At 44.5% G+C, this 21,711-nt stretch overlaps 1 protein-coding gene across 2 annotated transcripts in view; it reads left to right on the top strand.

Moving 5' to 3' along the window:
- Positions 1-4,535: 4,535 nt before the first annotated feature.
- The window catches only part of ALDH7A1 (aldehyde dehydrogenase 7 family member A1), a 42,581-nt gene continuing 25,405 nt past the window's right edge, over positions 4,536-21,711 (top strand). For both annotated transcript variants that reach the window (XM_028103677.2, XM_088023246.1), the window contains exons 1-7: positions 4,536-4,740; positions 6,044-6,097; positions 6,652-6,717; positions 14,083-14,163; positions 14,489-14,612; positions 19,545-19,677; positions 21,525-21,569. In XM_028103677.2, coding sequence (XP_027959478.1) covers positions 4,549-4,740; positions 6,044-6,097; positions 6,652-6,717; positions 14,083-14,163; positions 14,489-14,612; positions 19,545-19,677; positions 21,525-21,569 — 695 coding nt within the window. In that variant the 5' untranslated portion in view covers positions 4,536-4,548. The remainder of the gene's footprint in view (positions 4,741-6,043; positions 6,098-6,651; positions 6,718-14,082; positions 14,164-14,488; positions 14,613-19,544; positions 19,678-21,524; positions 21,570-21,711) is intronic.

Here is a 21,711-nt window from a genome sequence, read left to right as displayed (position 1 = left end):
TGTATATGATAGGCGATCAGTAAATATTTATGGATTCTTTTTTACATAAAGGGAATCTTATTGTTTTCACCTTTTACTATTCTATAATCTGATTTTATTTTTTTAAGATTTTATTTGAGAGAGAGAGAGCGCAAGCAGGGGACGGGCAGAGGGAGAGGGAGAAGCAGGCTCCCCACTGAACAAGGAGCCGGATCGGGGCTGGATCCCAGGACCCTGGGATCGTGACCTGAGCCCAAAGCAGACGCTTAACCGACTGAGCCACCCAGGCGCGCCTGTAATCTCATTAAAGCAAAACAAAACAAGACAATAGGGGTCCGTGGCTGGCTCAGTCCATAGAGCATGCGACTGGATCTTGGGGTTGTGAGTACCCGCCCCACTTTGAGGGGGTAGATTGTACTTACTAAAAAAAAAAAAAAAAAAAACTTAAAAAAAATCTTAAAAAGAAACACTTTATCCTGGACACCTTTTTGTACCAAAATAGAAAGCTCTAGCTCCTTTTTAAGGACTACCTAGCATTCGGTTGCCTAGAGATACCATCACTTACTTAGTTTCTGGTGGTGTCCATTTAAGCTGTAGCCAATTTTGCAATTAGCACATATTTTTTACAGACTTGTTTTATTATTTCCTTGGGATAAGTTTCTAGACTGCATGGAAAAGAATGCGTATACATTTTTTGAAACGTGAGTTTAGGATCTAAGACCTAGTCCAGTCCCTTTTTGTCAATGAAAAGGGGTTACGCAGCTACGCTATTTAAACTGAGTCTTGACTCCAGGTCTCCTCTAACTCTTACACAACTTTATTGTTTTATCTTTCCTACGTAGAATTGCAATCCCCTTGGAGCTGATCCTGTATGATGTGAGGTAGGAGTGAAATTTCAGGCTATAATTAACGTTTTACTATGTGGTATGGGATGCAGCTAAATATTATAAAATGCAGAGAACACCTCCCCATCCTAAAGAATTTCTCCATTGTTTTCCTCTAGAAGTTTTAGAGTTTTTGTTCTTACTTTTAGGTCCATGGTCCATTTCGAGGTAATTGTTGTATAGAATGTGAAGTGAAGGTCAAGGTTCATTTTTTTTAGCATGTGAATATCCGATTAATATAGTACCTTTTGTTGAAAGGGCTATACTTTCCCCATTGAATTTCCTTGTCACCTTTATTGAAAATTGACTATGTATGTGAGAATCTATTTCTGGGTTCTCTCTTCTGTTCCATTAATCTTTATGTCTGTCTTTACACTAATGTGACACTCTTGATTATGTAGGTTTATAATAGTTGTACAATTGTATAATAATTATTAAAATTAGGTAATGTAAATTTGTTCATTTTTCCCAAAATTGTCTTGGCTGTTCCAGATCCTTTGCATTTCCATTTAAACTTGAGATCTGCTAGCCAATTCTGGTATTTGATTGGGATTGCATTGACTCTATCATTTAATTGAGACACTGGGGAGACTATGTTAGCCTGATGCTATTAAAAGCTGGAATCGGGGGCTCTTGGGTGACACAGTCGGTTGAGCGACTGACTCTTGGTTTCGGCTCACGTCATGATCTCACGGTCCTGGTATTGAGCCCAGCGACGGGTTCTGTGCTCAGCGTGGCGTCAGCTTGGGATTCTCACTCTCCCTCTGCTCCTTCTCTCTCTCTCAAATAAATAAAATCCTTAAAAAAATTTAAAAAAAAAGCTGGAACCATATATTATTAATCAGTAACTCTCCTGATGCTGGGCTCATTAAACAACCAGCTAGGTAGTTTGTATCCTGGGAGAGAATGCAGTGATTATAGGATGTGAATTGTTGGTCCTTTCTGAAGATAATTTTCCCTATAAAATAATATGCCAGCATTGTAGTTGTAGCATCATTTCTTTGTGAGCTTGATTAATGAGTTTGCCCAGAGCAATAGTGTCACTTCGCCACACTCTGACAAATCAGGTTTTGCATTTGCAAAAATGAAATTGTATCCTGGGTGGTGGAGATTTCTGTAATGTACTGCTGCCTTGGGGCAAGCATGTGTGTTCAGGTCACATCCCTCTGCCTCCTGGTAGCTATCTTTGAAGAATGAAGACTTTTAGCATTCACTGAGGACATCACATCATAAGCACTGTTCATTTGTTACAATGCTGTGACTCCAGAGTCCTTGCTTTAATCACTATGCTATGATGCCTTTGATAAGTCATTTGGAAAGCAGGATTGGCTCTTTGCAGACTCGCCACTTCTAATACAGAATACTTTCAAGGTGCCCTGAGTTCAGTCAGTACATTGACATTTCTATGAGGCTTTGCAGTTTTTATATATGCTTTTATATATGATTCACTTAATTCTTTTTCATATATGAAATGTGCTCTCATGAATCATTTAATTCTATCTCTTCCTGCTCTGCCCCATCAAAATTCATTGCTTCTAATTTTTTTCCTGACCTCCTATTGGACAGGGATAAGTAGTTTTGAAAAACGGAGGTAGAAGAAAGAGACGTAATCTCCATTTCAACGTGTCTATTTTTGCTATAACTGGTTTAGAGAGACAGCCATGAACTTCTCTACTTGACATAGTGAAGAGAAAGAATCTAACATTCCTCAAGGGCATTATGTATCGCTCCTAAAATTTAGTGCATCTGTAAATGTCTTCTGAATTAAACGGAGGAGAAGGAAGACTGTGGTGTTGGGATATATGTATATGGAATCTTGCTAGCAGCCAGAAAGTGAGAAGAACTAAATTCTCAGTTAAATGTCTGAGGCGGAAAAAAGAGCCTGAGATTTAGAACTATGGAAATTAGGGCTTCAGTCCTAGGGGTAGACGAAGATAGTAGCTGGGCTGTCGGTAAATTACCAGTGCTGGACAAGGTGTCTATGCCTTCTGCTCCTCAGGTGTATGCGTAGGTTCATTTGTTCATTCATTCATGTAAGTGCATGGTGAGCCTGCTACAATGCTGAGATTTGCGGAGCCATGCAAGGATGAACAGGTAAAAATGAACATGTATAAACAGAAACATCATTCCTGTATATCCAGCCCATACTATACTTTCTGGTAGGTGTTTGATATGCCAGAGTATTTGTTGAAATTGTTTGAGCCGTAACGATGGAACAGATAAAGCTCAAGCTTGAATGCAGAGGTGGACGTTTCACAGGTGGAGAGAATAGCAAAGGACAAAAGCACAGTGGGAAGAAAACAGGCTTGGCATAGAAACAAAGTAACTTAGTGTGTTTGGCTGCCATGTGGAAGGCCACCAGCAATTAGAAGGAATATTTTTAAAAGGTATGTTGGGAATCACTGAGAGACCTATTAACTCGATTCCAGAGTGGGGTGTGTGTGTGTGTGTGTGTGTGTGTGTGTGTATTTTTTTAAATTTATTTATTTGAGGGGGGAGGAGGGGCAGAGGGAGAGGGAGAGAGAGTCCCAAGCCCACTCCATGCTGAGTGCAGAGCCTGACATGGGGCTCCATCCATCCCACAACCCCAGATCCCAAAACCAAGAGTCCGAGGTTCAACCAACTGCGCCACACAGAGAGTGCATATATATATATATATATATATACACACACACACACACACACACACATTTAAATATTTATTTGTTCGAGAGGGTACTCGTGCAGGGGGAGGAGCAGAGGGAGAGAGAATCCCAAGCAGACAATCACCCCCCCTCCGGACCAGCTGGGAGCCCCACATGATCTCAGGGCTCCCAGATCAGGATGAGAGCGGAAATCAAGAGTCAGATGCTCAGTGGACTCAGCCACCCAGGCGCCCTTGCCTATATATTTTTGACCCACATCCAAATCATGCTGATAGAGATGTTAGTATTTCCCTTATATAGGGTAGGCCTAGTTACTGTGGAATGAGATGGGAGATGGGATGGTTAAGCGTGGAGGGGGGAGGGGGGAATGGAAAGGCTATTAGAGGAAAATTGAAGTAATGGAGAATGAAGGGGGGAATTGATCAAAACTGTCTTTATTCATCAAAAGCAAGAATATACCCTGGCAGGATATTGAGAAGGCAGTATCATCACTTAACCTTTTTCATTAATTAGAAAACTCGAATTTGTATTTTAACGAGGCAGTGAAAACAACCCTCTCCCTCCCTCCACCAAGAAACCTCCCTTGGCTACTTCACGCACACAGCCTCGTCAGCATCACCTGGGAGCTGGTTAGAAACGGCGATTATCAGACCCCAGGCCAGAGCCACCGAAGCAGAATGATGGCCAGGTGATTACATGCATGAGACAGCCCGAAAAGCCCCGCTCTAAGGCTAGGGTACTTTAGAACCAGTGTTTTGCTGAAAAGAATTTCTAGCCGGAGCCGCGCTTCGCGGCCTCTTCCACCAGATGGCAGTAGCCCTCTCACTTCCTCCTAGCGGCACGCCACTGTTCCAGGCGTGGGCGAGCTCCGCGCGCCTCCGGAGGACCCAGGCTGGCCTGGGCCGGGGCGGGGGCGGGGGGGGGGGCGTGCTCCGGGGGGGCGGGGCCCGGCCTGCCCAATGGGCTCTCCCGGGCGGGGGGTGGGGCGCTATTTCAGCCGCTCCCGGGAGCGCGCGCACGCCGCGCTTCCCGGGCTCAGTATGTGGCGCGTTCCTCGCCAGCTGTGTGTGCACGTCGCGAGGGGAAGCCAGCTTTCGGGCCCTTGGAGTAGGCCTGCCGCCTTCATGTCCACTCTGCTCATCAATCAGGCCCAGTACGCTTGGCTGAAGGAGCTCGGGCTCCGCGAGGAAAACGAGGGCGTGTATAATGGAAGCTGGGGAGGCCGGGGAGAGGTATGCGGGCGTGCGGGAAATCTGTGCGGCCTCAGTGCGGTCCCTGCCCAGCCCTGCCCCCCCATCTCCGCTGCCGCTGTGCAAGGTTGTAGTGGGTGGCAAGTTTTGAAGCCATATGGTAAACGTGTGCTTGTGTAGGGCGCTTTAAAAAATGCGTTTAGATTATTAGGTCTTTTGTGTGCTGTGGAGAAGTCAGTGTCATTTTGGAGCTGGAAGGGCTTGAACTTCCCACACACGCTTACAGCCTTATGGCAGAGTTCTCCCGTGGGTCGTGAGGAGTGCCACACGCTTAGCGTTGGGAAATTATCTCAATTTTGTGCTTGACTCTGGCTCTTCTGATGTGACGTGTCCACAGGTAATGTTCTGCCTTCGTTTTATACTGTCTTTTCTGAAATCCTTTGTCGGAGTTTGCAAGCCCGGACTTGCTGATATCCTGTTAAAATTGTTGGGCGCTGAGCTTCCTCGAGGACAGGATTTTCAGCGTTTCTTTATTTCCAGAGCCACACACCGTGACTGGCACTCGGTGAAAGCGCAATTAAGTGTTTTACAGAATAGGATGGAAAAGTAAGGTTATTACCGCTCAGATTTTTTTGAAAGCTGCGTACAAAAGAAAGCTTTTATGAGAAGATGTTATAGAAAAACACAAAAAGGAAATGTTACATAACATGCCACAAAGTTTGTCGAGTGTGATATAATGAACTTGCTTTGTTAGAGGAAACAGTCCTTTCGGTTATCTGCGACTGTAGGAGATGCAGGTGCTTTTAATTATTCTCTAAATCCCCTCTTCTGTTGGCACTTGGAGCCTGTTTTTCCTGTGGCATGTCATTAGGTTCCTGGTTAAATTACTTTCTCCTGAAAATCTAGCTATGCCTTGATTTTTTTTTTTCTTTCTAATCTCTGCCGTTTGTGTGGAGATAGGCCTTTCCCATAGTTGTCCACTGTTGGCTCTTTCACCTTCTGACCAGGGCAGAGTAAGAGCCAGAAGAGTAAGTGAAACTCGTCAGTTTGGTGTGTTCCTTGTGGAAAAAGAGGTGAAGTAACAGGTTACATCAGACTACTGCTTTTACGCCTAATGTTTAGATGGCAAGGCTGCGTTTTGCAAAAAGTGGTTCTGAATGTTTAGGTCCAAAAATGAAAGCTCTGTAAGCGACCTATTTGTAATAGAAGTTAATGTAAAAATTCCAAGTTTGGATATGGTATCTAAGTTTAATTTCTTCCTCTTTTTTTCCCATTTGGTCTGTTTCCCCATTTTGGAAGGGATTTCATTTTCTATAGATAGCATTCATTTTCTTTTTGTTTGAAGGTTATCACGACCTATTGTCCGGCTAACAATGAACCAATAGCAAGAGTCCGACAGGTAAGTTTTTTGGTTTTGCTTTTTTTAATACAAACTGCCAGTGGAGTTTGTGCCTGTGATGAAGAGCAGTATGGAGTCGCACAGTCCAAGAATAAAGTGTTTTTTTTTCACAGGACATTTAAGAATGTCTGGGAGAAACTGCCCACTCTTTAGGTTGGGTATCCTAGAAAAGGGGAAACAAAAGTCGTGTCGGGGGGTCCATTTAAGGCCATGTTTCTGAATCACCTGTTATTGAGCGAAGACGCTAACCTGTGAAGTCTGGGTTGGAGCCCACGGTTCTGAATTTCTGACCTCTCAGGTGTTGTCCCCAGATGAGGCTGAAGGACCTCGCTTCTAGGGGCATTGTTTTAAAAACCACAGCTGGATTCTGAGCTGTTTTACTGGATTCTTACAAGTGTTTGGGAAGCATAGGCTGTGAAATTTGTCCTAAACTACAAATATGAGGGTCACCTAGAGATACTCCCATTCTTCTCCAAAAATCTTGGGTGTTCTCAGAAGGGGATCCTCACTGCCCTTTGTTTTTCCCTTTGTCTCCCCCCTACTTGCTAATTTAGGCCAGTGTGGCTGACTATGAAGAAACGGTGAAGAAAGCGAGGGAGGCTTGGAAAGTCTGGGCAGAGGTGAGTGTGAAGGTCATGGCACGATGACCTATGGTAACTGCAGGGAGAGAAGAGAAAATCTAAAGAGCAGTCAGTGCTCTCTGCAGTAGGAGTTGCTGGGGGCTGTGATAATCTCCTGCTGCTGTAGTCCCAGGTAGTGCCTTTTCCATCTTTGGCCTTCAATAAACGGTGATTTTAAGTGGATTGAAAGTCTGTACTGACGTAGCATACACCTCAGCTATGAACACTATTTCCAGTTGGAGTTTAAGTTCCTAATTGGGACTGTCTGCTGCAACACCCTTTTGCTGCTTCTCCCCCCGCCCTCCTTCCAGTCAGCTTTATGCAGGGCTGGGGGCTGGGGGTGTGGGAGGGAGTATCTCTGCAGTTGGTTGATAGTCCCAGTTCAAAGGGCAGGGCAGGGCGTCGAGTTCCTGCAGTCTGATCAGGCATTGGAGCGGGTGGTGTGTCCCGCCCCCCGTCTGTCTCTGATGTAGGAAAGAACGTTGGGTTCGAAGCCGACAGCCAGGAAAGAATTCGTGAGATGTCTTTGGTGCAAAAAGGTGGTTTTATTAAAGCCTGATCCGTGGGCAGAACGAGCAGCACCGGGGCCATGAGCAGTGGCCCGTTGTATACTTTCAAGTTGGGAGGGGGTTAGGGATAGCGTGAAGTCTCGAAGGAATTTTGGAAGCAAGGTTTCCAGGACCTTGAGTGTGTTCCTATTGTTGGGGAAAGGTCATTTATTACTGTCTAATAAAACCTTAGTCATGAGACCCTTCAGGTGTATATCGGTGGGCCATATGCTTGGGGGATGATTGCCAACACGTATCTTGGGGGGGTTTAGAGATGAAGGAAGTTTCCAAAGGAATTTTTATACGTTAGACTTACAGGATCCTGGTTGGGAGGAGGGTCGGGCTAAGATTGCCTTTTGCCCTTAGCAAAGTATTAACATCGAGGCGGTTGAATCCCTAGAGGAATGTCACTCTGCCTCTTTCAAGAACTTGTGAGTGGGCTCTAGGTAGTAAGGAAATTTAATCATTTTTCTTCTGCCTTTGTTTCCCACATCATCTCCCCCTGGGGTAATACGAGCCAGTGTAGGAGCTGGGCTGGGCCACAGGGAGCTGTCCCTAGGTGAGGACTGGGCTCTGGAGAAGAGAGGGAAGAACTGGGGTAGCCTGCGTTTCCCAAGCCGCCCTCCCCTCCCCCACTCCGAATAGCCCGTTCGATCTATCACCGAAGATTATAGGCCTGAGGGTAGAAGAACATCCTGACGGTTTAACCCAGTTCTACCCTTGGGTAAATGACTTCCCTTCTGTGTGCTTTGTCTTGTAAAAAGAGGAGACCAGGCCTGCCAACCTCCTGGGGTTATGGTGAGGGTTAAATGAGTTAATCATTGGAACTGCTGCCGAACCAGGCCATTGCAAACCTCCATACCTGAGCTAGGCACCCACATGCTGCTGGGTTTGGGACTGCTGAGCCAGTGTTTTCTCTGAATCAAAGATTGCTAGGGTGACTTGGGGAGGGGCAAGCTCTCCCAGAGAGCCCTGAGTTGGATGCCCCTTAGTTGTCAGCCAGGAGGCTGCCTCTGTGCAAACCAAGAGGAACAGAACATCATTCCTGTACTTGAACCAAATCTGGCAGTAAGTTGGCGTAGCACAAAAAAAATATCCCTGAGCAGTAAAACGCCACTTCCAAAAGTAAACTGTGTGCTTAGTAAATAAAGTTCATCCTACTTAGAGAAAAATGTCCAAAGCAGTGTCATTCACTGTTTGCAAAATAATTTTTGTTTTCTTTTTGATCATAAAAGTGATACATATTTGAGGCACCTGGGTGGCTCAGTTGGTTAAGCAGCTACCTTCTGCTCAGGTCATGATCTTGGGGTGGGCTCCCTGCTCAGTGGGGAGCCTGCTTCTCCCTCTGTTCCCCCACCCCCTCATGCACTCTCAAATAAATAAATACAATCCTAAAAAGTAATATTTACTCAAAATTGGATGAAACACTAAGATAATCACATTGAATCCCCTTCCCTCATCCTCTTCTATACAGAATGGATATTGGAGTTAGATTTTGTGGATTTCCTTACAGTCTTTTATGTGTTTCATAGTTGTGATTATTATACGAGGCATGCGTAAAATTTTGTGACCTATCGTGGCACTGCATCCCAGCCTGAAGTATTTACAAAAAAGTTCATTACACTTTTTTTGAGCAGTTTTAGGTTTATAGTATAGGAGAGGAAAAATCTTTTGCTTTTCACTTCTCTGTTCTGTGGCTGGTCCAGTGATTGGCAACAAAACAGATTCACAGGAGAAAAACATTTTAATTTCTCCTGTGGGGCGGGGAAGGGGTGGCAGTGAGGAAAGACCCAAGACCCAAGGGCAGCCAGACTCCTAGGCTTCCATGCCTCCAAAGCTCTGGGGCTCCTTGGGGTGGGGGGAAGGCAATTCACAGGAAGGTGAGAGGAGCAAATGTTTGGTACACAAATGTTTTCCTCGCCATGCAGCTAGCTCTCTATCCTTATAAAAGTGATCTGTGGTAATAACTTGCTTCTTGGCACAGATCCCCTTCGTAAGTTCTTTTAGGCAGTTAAGGGGGAGGAGAAAAGCTTTTCCTGAGTCTGGTGGCCTTGGTTGCCTTCAGATCAAAATAATCCTCATGCTGAAGTGGCACGTTCTGGCTCAGTCCGAGCCCTGTCAGCAGAGCGATGAGCAGCAAATGGGGTCCCTGTACCTCCTCATCACACTTAGCACGTTTCCCTCTTAGCACTGTCTTTATATTAGTGCCATACATTGGTTACAGTGGGAGAGCTAATGCTGATCAATTAAAGTCCATAATTTGTGTTAGGATTTGCTGTTTGCATACGCTGTTTTGAATGCCAGGGAAACCTGTGACCAGAAACGTCTCTAAAAGGTGTGTGTGATTCAGGATCTTGCCTTTCCCGAACTGGTTTTTAGATCAGTCTTGGCTCTGCCCTAGGGCTGGCAGCTGACATTGTGATGCTTCCCTTAGTAGGGTGCTTTACTTTTTTGTTGCTGCTATTTTCCAGTTGAGGATTGCATTTGGCAGTCTGCTCTCACTGAACAGTGCCCACCTCTGCACCTACCATGCTTTCTCCTACTTCCTGGACTGTTTAGATCTCCCAGTAGAGTGAGGTTGCCAAGTGGGAACGGGTTGTTGTCCTGGGTGATAGTGGAGTCAGTAGGGGATCCCACTTTTGAGTTCAAAGTTGAGCGAAGTGGCAGAGCCTTTCCTAACTGCGCCTCCGGGGCTCCTGCCAATGGGGCAGTGACTTAGAGGCTGCTGGTGCCTCAAACAAGAACAGAGCAAAGCTCATCCCCTCCTGGTCTATGCACTTACCTTCCGGGCTCCTTACTCGCGTGGGGCTGCTTCTGCTTGGCCGTGATGGGTTTTGGCCGGCCTTGCCTGTGTGAGGATAAACCACCGTTTCAATGAGTTCATTTGCGTTAGGCCTGGAATTTCTCAGCGGGAACGTTCCTCTTTAAGGAAAAAGTATAAAATTATAGGAAGATAGATTATATACGCTGATTTGTTTTCTCCTCACTATACCTAAGCACAGAGAATCTGGATGGGAATACTGGTTCTGCTGCTCTCTCTCGGGAACCGGTTTCAGGCCGGAATGCCACCGATTTAGGCTCCTCTGCGTCCCCGGTGTGCCATTTTTCCCATCCATCTCTGGTGAGGAAGAGCCAGAGTGAGAGCAGGCAACTGTTAATGGGCCATCTGTAACTGAATAAAGGAATACCATTTACATGGAAGCTCTTCAACATGGGTTTCCTCATATTATTACCCCAAAGGCTCAGCTAATAATTCTCTCAGCGCTGGTAATTCCTTCCTCGTGGCTATCCGGGATGCTTTTTCTAAATGTGACTTTACAGGTGCAGTGTGCAGGGATGAGGACTCTGGTTGCCCATCTCAGGAGGGCATGAGGTTATGAATGGTCTGTTGTGCTGGGACCAGTCGAGCTCACTTGGGAGATGGGGCTATCTTGTTGCCTACTCTGCCTTCATTTCATTTCCCTCTCCCCAGACCTAATTCTGGCTTTCTCAATTCTTACTACTCTATCCTGTCATTTGGGAGGCTGGAACAAAAATGAAGAGGCTCTACATTTGAATGGTCTTGGACGGAATCTAGCCCAAAAGTTTTAGGGGTGGTGATTCTTCTATCTACCCAGGGTTGAGAATCCGTCAGTTACCGTTTGTCAGTTAGCAAGTCTTGAGTATTTGAAATTACATTTATCTCTCTTGCTGTTTTTGGAATTGAGACAAGTCACCATCCTTGTCTTGCCTAATGGTCTTCCTGGGTGAATCTTGTCTCCCTCTGATCTCTTTTCTAGACCATAACTGGAGTGATTTTTTTTAAGTAAGCTCTAAGCCCAACGTGGAACTCGAACTCATGACCCCAAGATCAAGAGTTGCACGCTGTATGCACCGAGCCAGCCAGGTGACCCTGGAGTGATATTTTAAAATGCACTGTGGGGCGCCTGGGTGGCTCAGTTGGTTAAGCGACTGCCTTCGGCTCAGGTCATGATCCTGGCGTCCCGGGATCGAGTCCCGCATCGGGCTCCCTGCTCAGCAGGGAGTCTGCTTCTCCCTCTGACCCTCTTCCCTCTCGTGCTTTCTATCTCTCATTCTGTCTCTGAAATAAATAAATAAAATCTTTAAAAAAAAAAATGCACTGTGATTTCCCCCCTACCATTTAACACCCTCTAGTGATTTTTCCCAGTATTTTTTGGAGGATCCTTTATAAGGTCCTTTGCATTGTGGCCCCTAATTTTCTCTCTTCCTTTTAACAACCCTTTAAATTTTCCAGAAATCCTCCATATTTTCTCTTGCCTTTTGGCCTTTGCATATGCTGAGTTTCCTGTTGCCCATAATTTTCTTCTACTTTCTCTGCGTCTTTACCTGGCAAGGACCAATCATGCTTGAGGTCGTAGATCTCAACTTTAAACTTCTTCAGAAAGCCGCCTCCTTCCCCACTCGCTAACCCCAAGCACCACTAAGTTAACACTGCTAGGTTCTCCCCTTGGACAGTCTGGCTTCTCCAGCACAGCACTCACCACATGAGATTGAAATCACCTGTTTCTCGTCTCCACCACCCCATTGGGTTGTTGGTTTCTAGTAGGCTAGAATTGTAGCTGTCTTCCCTGGTATCCCTGGCACATAGAAAGTGTGCAATAATGATTGGTTAGAGACCAAATAATATATACACAGAATACAGTGTAAAGGGCCATATGTATTGGCCATTCTGGTTGATATTAACCAGTTTGCTAAACTTAGAAACCTGTATGCTAAACTTAACTGAAACATAAATGAGCCCATCCCATGCTCTAGGAAGTGTATAGGATCTGTGCTAATTCAGGTAACAGCAATTTTTGTTTCTTGTTTTCAAAAGAGTGCATATATTGTAAAAATGGCAAATGTTGTAGACATAGAGAATGTGGGGAACGGAAGTCTGTTACAATTCCATCCCCCCAAAAAGTCCCATTCCCCAGAAAGGACCATTCTTAACATCTTGTATATTTCTTCAAATATAAGCAAAAGATTAGTTATTGTATGCATTATTTTGCTATTTTCTGTTCTCCAGTTACAACTCTTGAAAGTTTTCCCATATGAATCTACCTTACTCTTTGCAGAGTGTGAAGTATCCCATTTTATAGCTGTTCTGTAATTAACCAGTCATGTGTTGATGGACATTAAGATGGTTGGTCTGTCTCTGCTAGAAAAGGGCATGTGATTAAGTGTTGGGCCTTTACTGTTGTACACTTCTGTATATGCTTGATATCCAGGAATGGAATTACCTAGTCAAAGGGTAGGAATGGTTTAAATGTTAATGGTATGCCAAGTTACCTTCCAGAAACGCTCTATCTGTCACAACCCAGTGATCTATTTGGGAAGAACAGAGCGAAGATGAGCCCTGAGGTCTGGGTCAGGCTCTGGGAGATGGTGGCCCTTGAGCAGTGAGCAGTGCTGTGATAGCCCTCTCTTAAGCGGGTGCGGGACTGGCTCCAGCCTGCGGGAAGCCATCCTTAGAGTTGCCTCTGAAGAAGAGGCAGAGTTAATTGGGAAGAGCTGGAGGGGAGTGATGATCACAGTTGAGGAAGTCATGTCTCCACTTGTGAATCACATCTCAAACTTCCTGTGGCCCACCTGTATGTGCTCTTTACCTCCATAAACCCCTGACGCTTCTGAGTCTTCCTTGTCTCAGGAATTGTACTTCAGGCCAGAGACCTGGGCTTCATCCGTGGTTCTTGCACTTCCCTCATTTCCCACACCTATTCCATTACTGTGTCTTGTCCGTTCTATTTCCAAAATAGTCCCGAATCTACTTTATAGTCTCCCTTGCTTCAGTTTTACAACTAAGTTACTGTAATCTTTGGCCTAGGCTACTAGAGTATGTTCTTAATTGGTCTCCCTGCTTCTACTCTTTCCCTTCTGATATATGCTCTACCTATCCCACGTTGATTTTTTTTTAAGATTTTATTTATTTTAGAGAGAGAAAGAGAGTGGGGGCGGGGGAGGAGCAGAGGGAGAGGGACAAGTAGACTCCGTGCTGAGTGCAGAGCCTGACATGGGGCTTGATCCTAGGACCCTGAGATCATGACCTGAGCCGAAATCAAGAGCTGGACTCAGATGATTAACTGACTGAGCCACCCAGGTGCCCCCTGCACAGCGATCTTAATAAAAGGCAAAGCGGGGGCACTTGGCTGCCTCAGTTGGTGGAGCATGCAACTCTTGATCTTGGAGTCTTGAGTTCAAGCCCCAGTTTAGACCTAAAGCTTACTTAATTAAAAAAAAAAAATCTTTGGGGGAAAAAAAGGTAAAGCAAGTCATCTCCTTAAAAACCATTAAAGACTTCCCATTGCACTTAAAGTAAGATTCAGTAAGATTATTAGCTCCACGAACGCCTCGTTCATTTTTGCCCCAGTGCCTGGCATTATTCCTGTCACATAGTAGGTGCTCAGAAAATAGTGAGTGAATCATAATTTGAATGGGTTATGGAATACTGTTTTATCAGCTGAATCTAGGATTTGGCTATGCAGTCAGTTTGACCCATAAGAAAATGTCACTGGGAATCCTAAAGGTTTACTGGTATTTAAGGTATTTTAAGCTTTTTTAGAGTCATTGTGTTCAGTTCCAGAATTTCTCTCTGTACTTGGCACAGACCCTTACTCTCCAAAAACCTATCATCTGGATGATGTTTTCTGGGGCTCTGGGATTGGTGTTAGGGATATGCCATAATTACAGTTTCTGTGATCAGAAAGTCGTCTGTTGGGTTTGTATTTAGCTCTCTTAGAGCGTGTTTGTCGAATACTATGTTGCAGATACAAGTTTACACTTTGAATCAGATGCTAAGATTCCATTCTCTTCTTAGGTTCCTGCTCCGAAGCGAGGAGAAATAGTGAGACAGATTGGGGATGCTTTGCGGGAGAAGATCCAAATACTAGGAAGTTTGGTAAAGTATTTTCATAGTGAATAGACATTCCTTTGAATTGGGGAATAAGGCTGCTATGCATTTGTGTTTAAGATTGTAAGAACAGTTCATACATTTAAAAAATGTCTTTAAAGATGAACAAGATGAATTGGGAAGAGTAAAGACAATTTATGGATTTTTAAATTAAGGTAATAACAGACTTTCTGAAGTTTATACCTCCACAAAATAGACAAGAAATGCAGTTTGCTTCCTTCTGCACCAGCTCCCCCACCCCCCACCTCATAAATTTAGTATTTAAAACATGAATTGTGTTGCAAAATTGCTTCTTGGCTTTTTGGTTTTTTAGGTGTCTTTGGAGATGGGGAAAATCTTAGTGGAAGGTGTGGGAGAAGTTCAGGAGTACGTGGATGTTTGTGATTATGCTGTTGGCTTATCGCGGATGATTGGAGGACCCATTTTGCCTTCGGAAAGTAAGTTAAACTAAGACTTACTTTAACTGAAAGTCATTTAAGCTGAGACTTCTTTCCTCTTAGGCCATACTCCAAAAAAATGCCCTTGCTGTGAATGGTTTTCAGAAGAGGAATTTCATGTAGCATGTAAATATATGAAAATGTCTTTAGTATCTGTACTAACAAATGTAAATTAAAATAGGTGAAAATATCAGATCAAGATACTTGTTAAATTTTTCTGTTTTTAAAGAGAAAACTCCGTTTTGGGAAGTCCGTGGGTGAGATAGCCACTCTTTTATGGGGACTTTTGGTAACATGAATCACCAGTCCATCAGGAAAACAATTTGAAAATAAATCCAAAGGGCCCAAGATGTTTAATACCAGTTTCAAGACTAATTTGAGTAAATACTCTGAAATATGACAAAGGTTTATATATAATGGTATTCATTATAGTATCAACAGGAACAATTTGAAATGACCTAAATGCCTTATCATATGACAAATGTTAAGCTAATTTTGGTAGTCTATTAATACATTTAAAAAGTCATACTTAGTGGAGATTGCTTTCCCCTAACCCCACACTTTGTTTTTTTTTTTTCTTTTTTTAAGCTTTTATGTATTTATTTGACAGCACAAGCAGGGGGGAGCGGCAGAGGGAGAGGCAGAGGGAGAAGCAGGCTCCCCGTGGAGCAGGGAGCCTAACATGGGCCTCGATCCCAGGACCCTGGGATCATGACCTGAGCCGAAGGCAGATGCTTAACCAACTGAGATACCCAGGTGCCCCTAACCCCACACTTTATGAGAAAGTTGTATTTTTTTTTTTTTTAAAGAATTTATTTATTTATTTTGACAGAGAGAGACACAGAAAGGGAACACAAGCAGGGGGAGAGGGAGAAGCAGGCTTCCCGCGGAGCAGGGAGCCCGATGCGGGGCTCCATCCCAGGACCCTGGGATCATGACCTGAGCCGAAGGCAGACGCTTAACTGACCGAGCCACCCAGGTGCCCCGAGAAAGTTGTATTTACTTAAATTATTTTAATGTTTTTTTTTTTAAGAGGTGATAAATTCATATCACAAAATTGGAAAGGAGTAAAAAGGTAAAGGATGAAAAAGTTTTCTTCCTACCTCCCTGGATACTCCCTAGTATTCCCATGGAAATAGTGAATGTTTCTGGTTTCTTCTTTATCTTTTTAGAGGTTTTGCAGGCAAACACGTGTCCTTTAGGAACACCAACATTAGCAAGCTATATGGTCTGTTCTGTACTAATTTTTTACTTAGTGTGTCTTAGAGATTGTTGCTTATTATTCCAGTAAGGGACTTCATCTTTTTTTATGCCTTTCTATTGTTTGTGAGGACACTTAATTTTTTAAGCCAGTTCCTAAATGATGGATATATGTAGGGCATTTCCAATTTTTTGCTGTTACTCTATGTTGCAGGGACTGACCTTGTACTCGGAGGAGGTTTCAACAGTGAGGATAAGGGTTTTTGTGATCTGTAACGTTGGCAGTGTTAATGGAGCAAAACAGGCGACCGCATGTCTGCAGAGAAAGTACCAAGGGGGGCACCTGGGTGGCTCAGTCGGTTAAGCGTCTGCCTTTGGTTCAGGTCATGATCCCGAGGTCCTAGGATCGAGCCCCACATCGGGCTCACTCTCATCAGGAAGCCTGCTTCTCCCTCTCCCTGTGCCATTCTCCCCCCACCATTTGTGCTCTCTGGCTCTCTCTATCTCTCTGTCAAATAAATAAATAAAATCTTAAAAAAAAAAGAAAAAGAAAAAGTACCAAGGGGTGCAAGTCAGCCAGAGCAGTGACTGGTTGTCTGTGTGTAGCAGAATTATTGATGGTTGTTATTGTCTGTTTTTCTCTATTTTCAAAAACTTCCATGATGTTATATTACATTTATAATCAGGAAAGTAATATATTTTTTTAAAGAGCACATTTTCCTGTTTTTCTTGGCATATTTGGCAAATTTCCTACTGGTGGAAAGAATTGGAATTTTTTTTTTTTACTGTCTTTAATTAGGTATATAACAATGATTCCCATTATCCAAGGTGAATTTTATGTTACTGATCATTTTTTCTTTTTAAGGTCTTATTTATTTGAGAGAGAGTGAGAAAGAGAGCACCAGTGGGGAGGAGGGACAAAAGGAGAGGCAGAAGCAGACTCTCAGCAGGGAGTCTCAGCCTCAGACTCTCAGCCTCTCAGCAGACTCTCAGCAGGGAGTCTCAGCCTCTCAGCAGGGAGTCTCAGCCTCGCAGACTCTCAGCAGACTCTCAGCCACAGGGAGCCCCAGGTGGCGTTGAATCCCAGGACTGTGGGGGTCATGACCTAAGCCAAAGGCAGACACCCAACCGACTGAGCCACCTAGGTGCCCATTACTAATCATTTTCAATAGGCTTTTCTAGTTAAAAAAGTAAATTGCCAGTTTGGAGAAGTACCCATGGGCAAACAAGGAACAGAATTCTTTGATTTATACCTACTGAGATGTCTGCCTCACCAATTAAAATCTTTTTCTGTTGTTGGCACATTTTTTAGAAGAGTAGGTTATTCATCTATCTATGCAGAGGCTTTTCGGGTAACTTTGATTTCATTAATGTAGTAAATGCTTACTGAGTGTGTACCAAGTGCCAGGTGAACTGATAGTGATACTTGATCAGTAAGGCATTGTCCTTGTCCTGAAGGAATTAATTAATTGATTGAGAGAGCAAGCAAGTGTGCATATTAGTGGGGCAGGGGGAGGGGGAGAGGGGGAGGGAGGATCTTAAGCAGACTTCATGCCCAATGCAGAGCCTTACATGGGGCTTGATCTCACCACCCTGAGATTATGACCTGAGCCGAAATCAAGAGTCAGAGGTTTAACCGACTGAGCCACCCAGGTGCCCTGTCCTGAAGGAATTTATAAGTTTCAAGGTATCTTATGTTTTAGGGTGGGAAGCAAGTGCGAGACAAGGAATGGGATAATTGTAACAGAGCATGGTAGGTACTGTGACGGGGTGCCGGGGAGGGTGGTGACCCTGAGCCAGCCTTGCGAGGCAGTCAGGAAGCGCCCCTAGGAGACAGTAATGCAAGGTCAGGCCTCAAGGAGGAGATGGGTGGGGTGCTGGGGCAGGGGTGCTCTGCCACTGGGAAGAAGTCTGTGATTTAAGGTGGGAGGACGTGGCTTACTTGGCAATTGCCTTGCTTCAGCATAGCTTGAGGGCACCGTGTGAGGGGAGAGACAGGGTGGTGATGGAGCCCCGGGAAGGGACCCGTCCTGGTGAAGAACTTGGATTTTGTCCTGTGGACAGCTACAGTAGCCATCCAGACACCACAGGCTTGTAAGCAGGGGACGGAGGGCATCAGGGCTGTGCTGGCCTCCTTGCCGGGGGGGTGGGGGGGGGTGGGGGGGTGGGGGGTGGGGCGAGGATGAGGGGAGGGCCAGGAAGAGGCTGTGTCAGCACATCATCTCTAGGGGGATTGAGTTCAGCTAAAGGGGGGCCTGGGAGGGAGGGCAGCTACTGCTGGGTTCTGTGTTCCCACAGCGAGAGTGTGGCCAGAAAGATGGACGGCTGGGAGCCCCACCTTCCCAGTTTGTGGTTTTAACTCTGTGAGCTGTCACCTTACTGTTCCAGTTCACTGCTCCGGCTGCCTTAGATTAAAATACGCCCCTTGTGGGATGGTGGGTGATGTTACATTTAAAATTTGTATATAAGATACATATTTTTCTTTTTTTCTTTTTATTATTATGTGGGATGGTGGGTGATGTTACATTTAAAATTTGTATATAAGATACATACTTTTCTTTTTTTTTCTTTTTTTCTTTTTATTATTATTTTTTAAAGATTTATTTATTTGACAGAGAGAGAATGAGAGAGAGAGAGAGAGTACGTGAGAGGGGGGAGGGTCAGAGGGAGAAGCAGGCTCCCTTACTGAGCAGGGAGCCCGATGCGGGACTCGATCCCGGAACTCCGGGATCATGACCTGAGCCGAAGGCAGTCACTTAACCAACTGAGCCACCCAGACGCCCTTTTTTTTTTTTTTTTTTTTTTAAGATTTTTATTTATTTATTTGAGAGATAGCAAGAGAGGGAGGAGGGTCAGAGGGAGAAGCAGGCTTCCCGCTGAGCAGGGAGTCCGATGCGGGACTCGATCCCGGGACTCCAGGATCATGACCTGAGCCGAAGGCAGTTGCTTAACCAACTGAGCCACCCAGGCGCCCCAAGATACATATTTTTCTAATAGGTTTTTTTTTTTTAAGATGTTATTTATTTGACAGAGAGAGAGACAGCAAGAGAGGGAACACAAGCAGGAGGAGTGGCAGGGAGAGGGAGAAGCGGGCTTCCGGCCGAGCAGGGAGCCCGATATGGGGCTCGATTCCAGGACCCTGGGATCATGACCTGAGCCGAAGGCAGACGCTTAACGACTGAGCCACCCAGGCGCCCCATAAGATACATGTTTTTCTTTCTATTTCTCATTTTCTTATATGAACATAAAGACTTATGCACTTCATTTAACATGCATGTAATTCTTAGAGCTGTTCTTTTTTCTTATAAATGAGCCACCTTGTCTCTCTTTGGAGAGGTTGGCCAAGGGCTTTACAGGCAACGTAAAGACCAGGAGTCACAGGTCCTGGGTCATGCCCTTGGCATGCATATCATCTGGGGCACCTCTCATCGCCTCTTTGAAGTTTTCTTGTCTCCCAGATGGTGCTGATGCTGCCCTGCTCCACACAGGGCACCTGTGAGCATCAGAGGCATAATGGTATCCGTACAGTGTATAACCCAGCATAGTAGTAACAGCTTTATTGTATGCTAATTAATGTACCTGTGTAAAGGGATCCATTGCAAGGCCTCTGAATCCCCACTGGGTCTGGTGCACCTTCTTTCTCTGAATGATTTCAGACTCTGTTGTTATTATTACCATCAAATGCATTAAGATAATGGCTTAAGCATGTTCTGCCCCATCCCGTGTCCTCAGGACCTGGCCACGTGCTCATTGAACAGTGGAATCCTGTAGGCCTGGTTGGCATCATCACTGCGTTCAACTTCCCGGTGGCAGTGTATGGTTGGAACAATGCCATCGCAATGATCTGTGGGAATGTCTGCCTTTGGTAAGACCTCACCTTCTTAGGCAGTAATAAGATGATAAAAGTAGCCGTTTTCAGGTACTGCTCAAAGGATTTTAAATGTATCGAAATGTTTTCTAATATCCGACTCTTCGATGAACATGTAAGTCACACCTGCTAGTTGTACAGTGCTGATTTTTTATTATGTATTTTGCCATTGGTGGAATTAATTTTTTTGCCTTTTTTTTGGCAAAGGCTTGTGCCCACTCTTGTTTCCAGCTCTTTCCACCCCAAGTGAGTATACTGTAAGAGTTAAGTGTCAGGCTCTATAGGTTTCAGGGCTCAGTCTTCCCCAAGGCTGTTTCCACTTCAGGTAAAAGCCACAAGTGTCACCAGGACACCTGCAGTTCTGGCCAGCCTTGTATAAATTGGGAGGTCCCCACAAATCTTCAGTTTCAATAATTCACTAGAATGACCCACGGAACTCAAGACAATGCTATGTTTAATGATTACAGTTTTATTTTAAAAGTCTTATACTCTACCAACTGAGCTAACCAGGCACTTGATTATAGTTTAATTTTAAAGGTAATCTTAAATTTAACAGTTTTGTTTTAAAAGTCTCATACTCTACCAACTGAGCTAACCAGGCACTTGATTATAATTTAATTTTAAAGGATACACATAGGGTAAGGTGTAAAAGGGAACCAGATGCAGAGCTTCTATGCCTTCTCCCAGTTTAGCTGGGCATGTCACCCTACCTACCAAAGAAGCTGCACTGATCTTGGTGTCTACAGTTTTTCTTGGGATTTCCTTACAAAGGCACAGTTGATTAAATCGTTGGACATGTGATTGGGCTCTCTCCGCCCTCCTCCCTTCCCCATAGGTGGAGGGAGTCAGGGAGGGCTGAAAGTTCCAACCCTCTAATCACATCCTTGGATTTTATGGTGACCAGCCCCCCTGCCCGGCAGCTGGCTAGCAACCACCCCCCTCAAGTCACCTCATTAGCATAACAAAGACACATACCCCTCAGGAAATTCCAAGGGGTTCTGATGCTGTTTCAGAAACTGGGAACAAAGACCTGGATGTATTCTTTATACCCCACTCTAGGAAGAAGTTAAAAAGTTGGAGAGACAAGAACTTGGAAAGAGCCACAACCTTCTTTGTGAAATTTGACTCCCCTGCTCTCCGCCCATGAAAATTTCATAGTGAATCTGGAAGTGATTCTGCAGCCCTTGGCCAGTGTTCCCATCGCTAATTAACTTCTACATCTTTATAAAATATGTGATAGTAGAAGTTAGTTGGGAAATGTCTATTTTGCAGATGGCAAAACACTTCCCTGTTTGTAGCTTCCATGGTGAGATCAGGAAAGCCAGGAGACTTGTCTTGGCCTTTTTGGCATCTGTCCCACTTACTCCCTTAACCGTAATGTTGTATTCAGTTGAATATATTCACAGACTGTCTACAAAAGCCAAGCATCATTGGGAGATTAATGATTTGGCACCATGGTGCCAAAGAGACCCACGCTTTCCGGTATTTGAGTCCATAAAGACTAGTCGTATGGCTTTTCTCAGCCCTGTGAGCCTTCTGGGGAACTTCGGAAGTTCATGTTGCTAGATGTCCATTTCCATAATTGACAAAGGTTAATGTAACAGTTCCTGTGTTCAGTGCAGCAAGCAGGTTCAAAATTGTCATTTTTATGTTTCAAAATTTTATAGTCCCGTGGGTCCCAGGAACACAAAGCTGAAGAAGGACAGATTCTGATTTCAGTTACTAGGCTCCGTGGTCTAACGGGACAGAACTTGTCACAAAGACTTTTGGTTCTGCTTGACAGTAAAAGGTACTTATGATTTCCACCAAATTAAGTTGCCTTTTTTTTTTTTAACCCTCTCAAGGAAAGGAGCTCCAACAACTTCGCTCATTAGTGTAGCTGTCACAAAGTAAGTATGTGTGGCTTTCTTTTTCCTGAGTGTTGAATAATCTCAAAGGGTGATCAGTAGGCCCTGGTTTTTAATTCAGTGTGGAAGGGTCACATTTACTTAAGCATGGAACTTGGATAGCCTCTTTCTTCTTGGATTGTAG

Source organism: Eumetopias jubatus, unplaced genomic scaffold, assembly GCF_037043125.1.
Source record: "Eumetopias jubatus isolate StellerSeaLion01/CBP00866 unplaced genomic scaffold, mEumJub1_p1.0 scaffold_5, whole genome shotgun sequence".
Taxonomy (NCBI): domain Eukaryota; kingdom Metazoa; phylum Chordata; class Mammalia; order Carnivora; family Otariidae; genus Eumetopias; species Eumetopias jubatus.
This window is presented reverse-complemented; position numbering and strand designations above follow the sequence as displayed.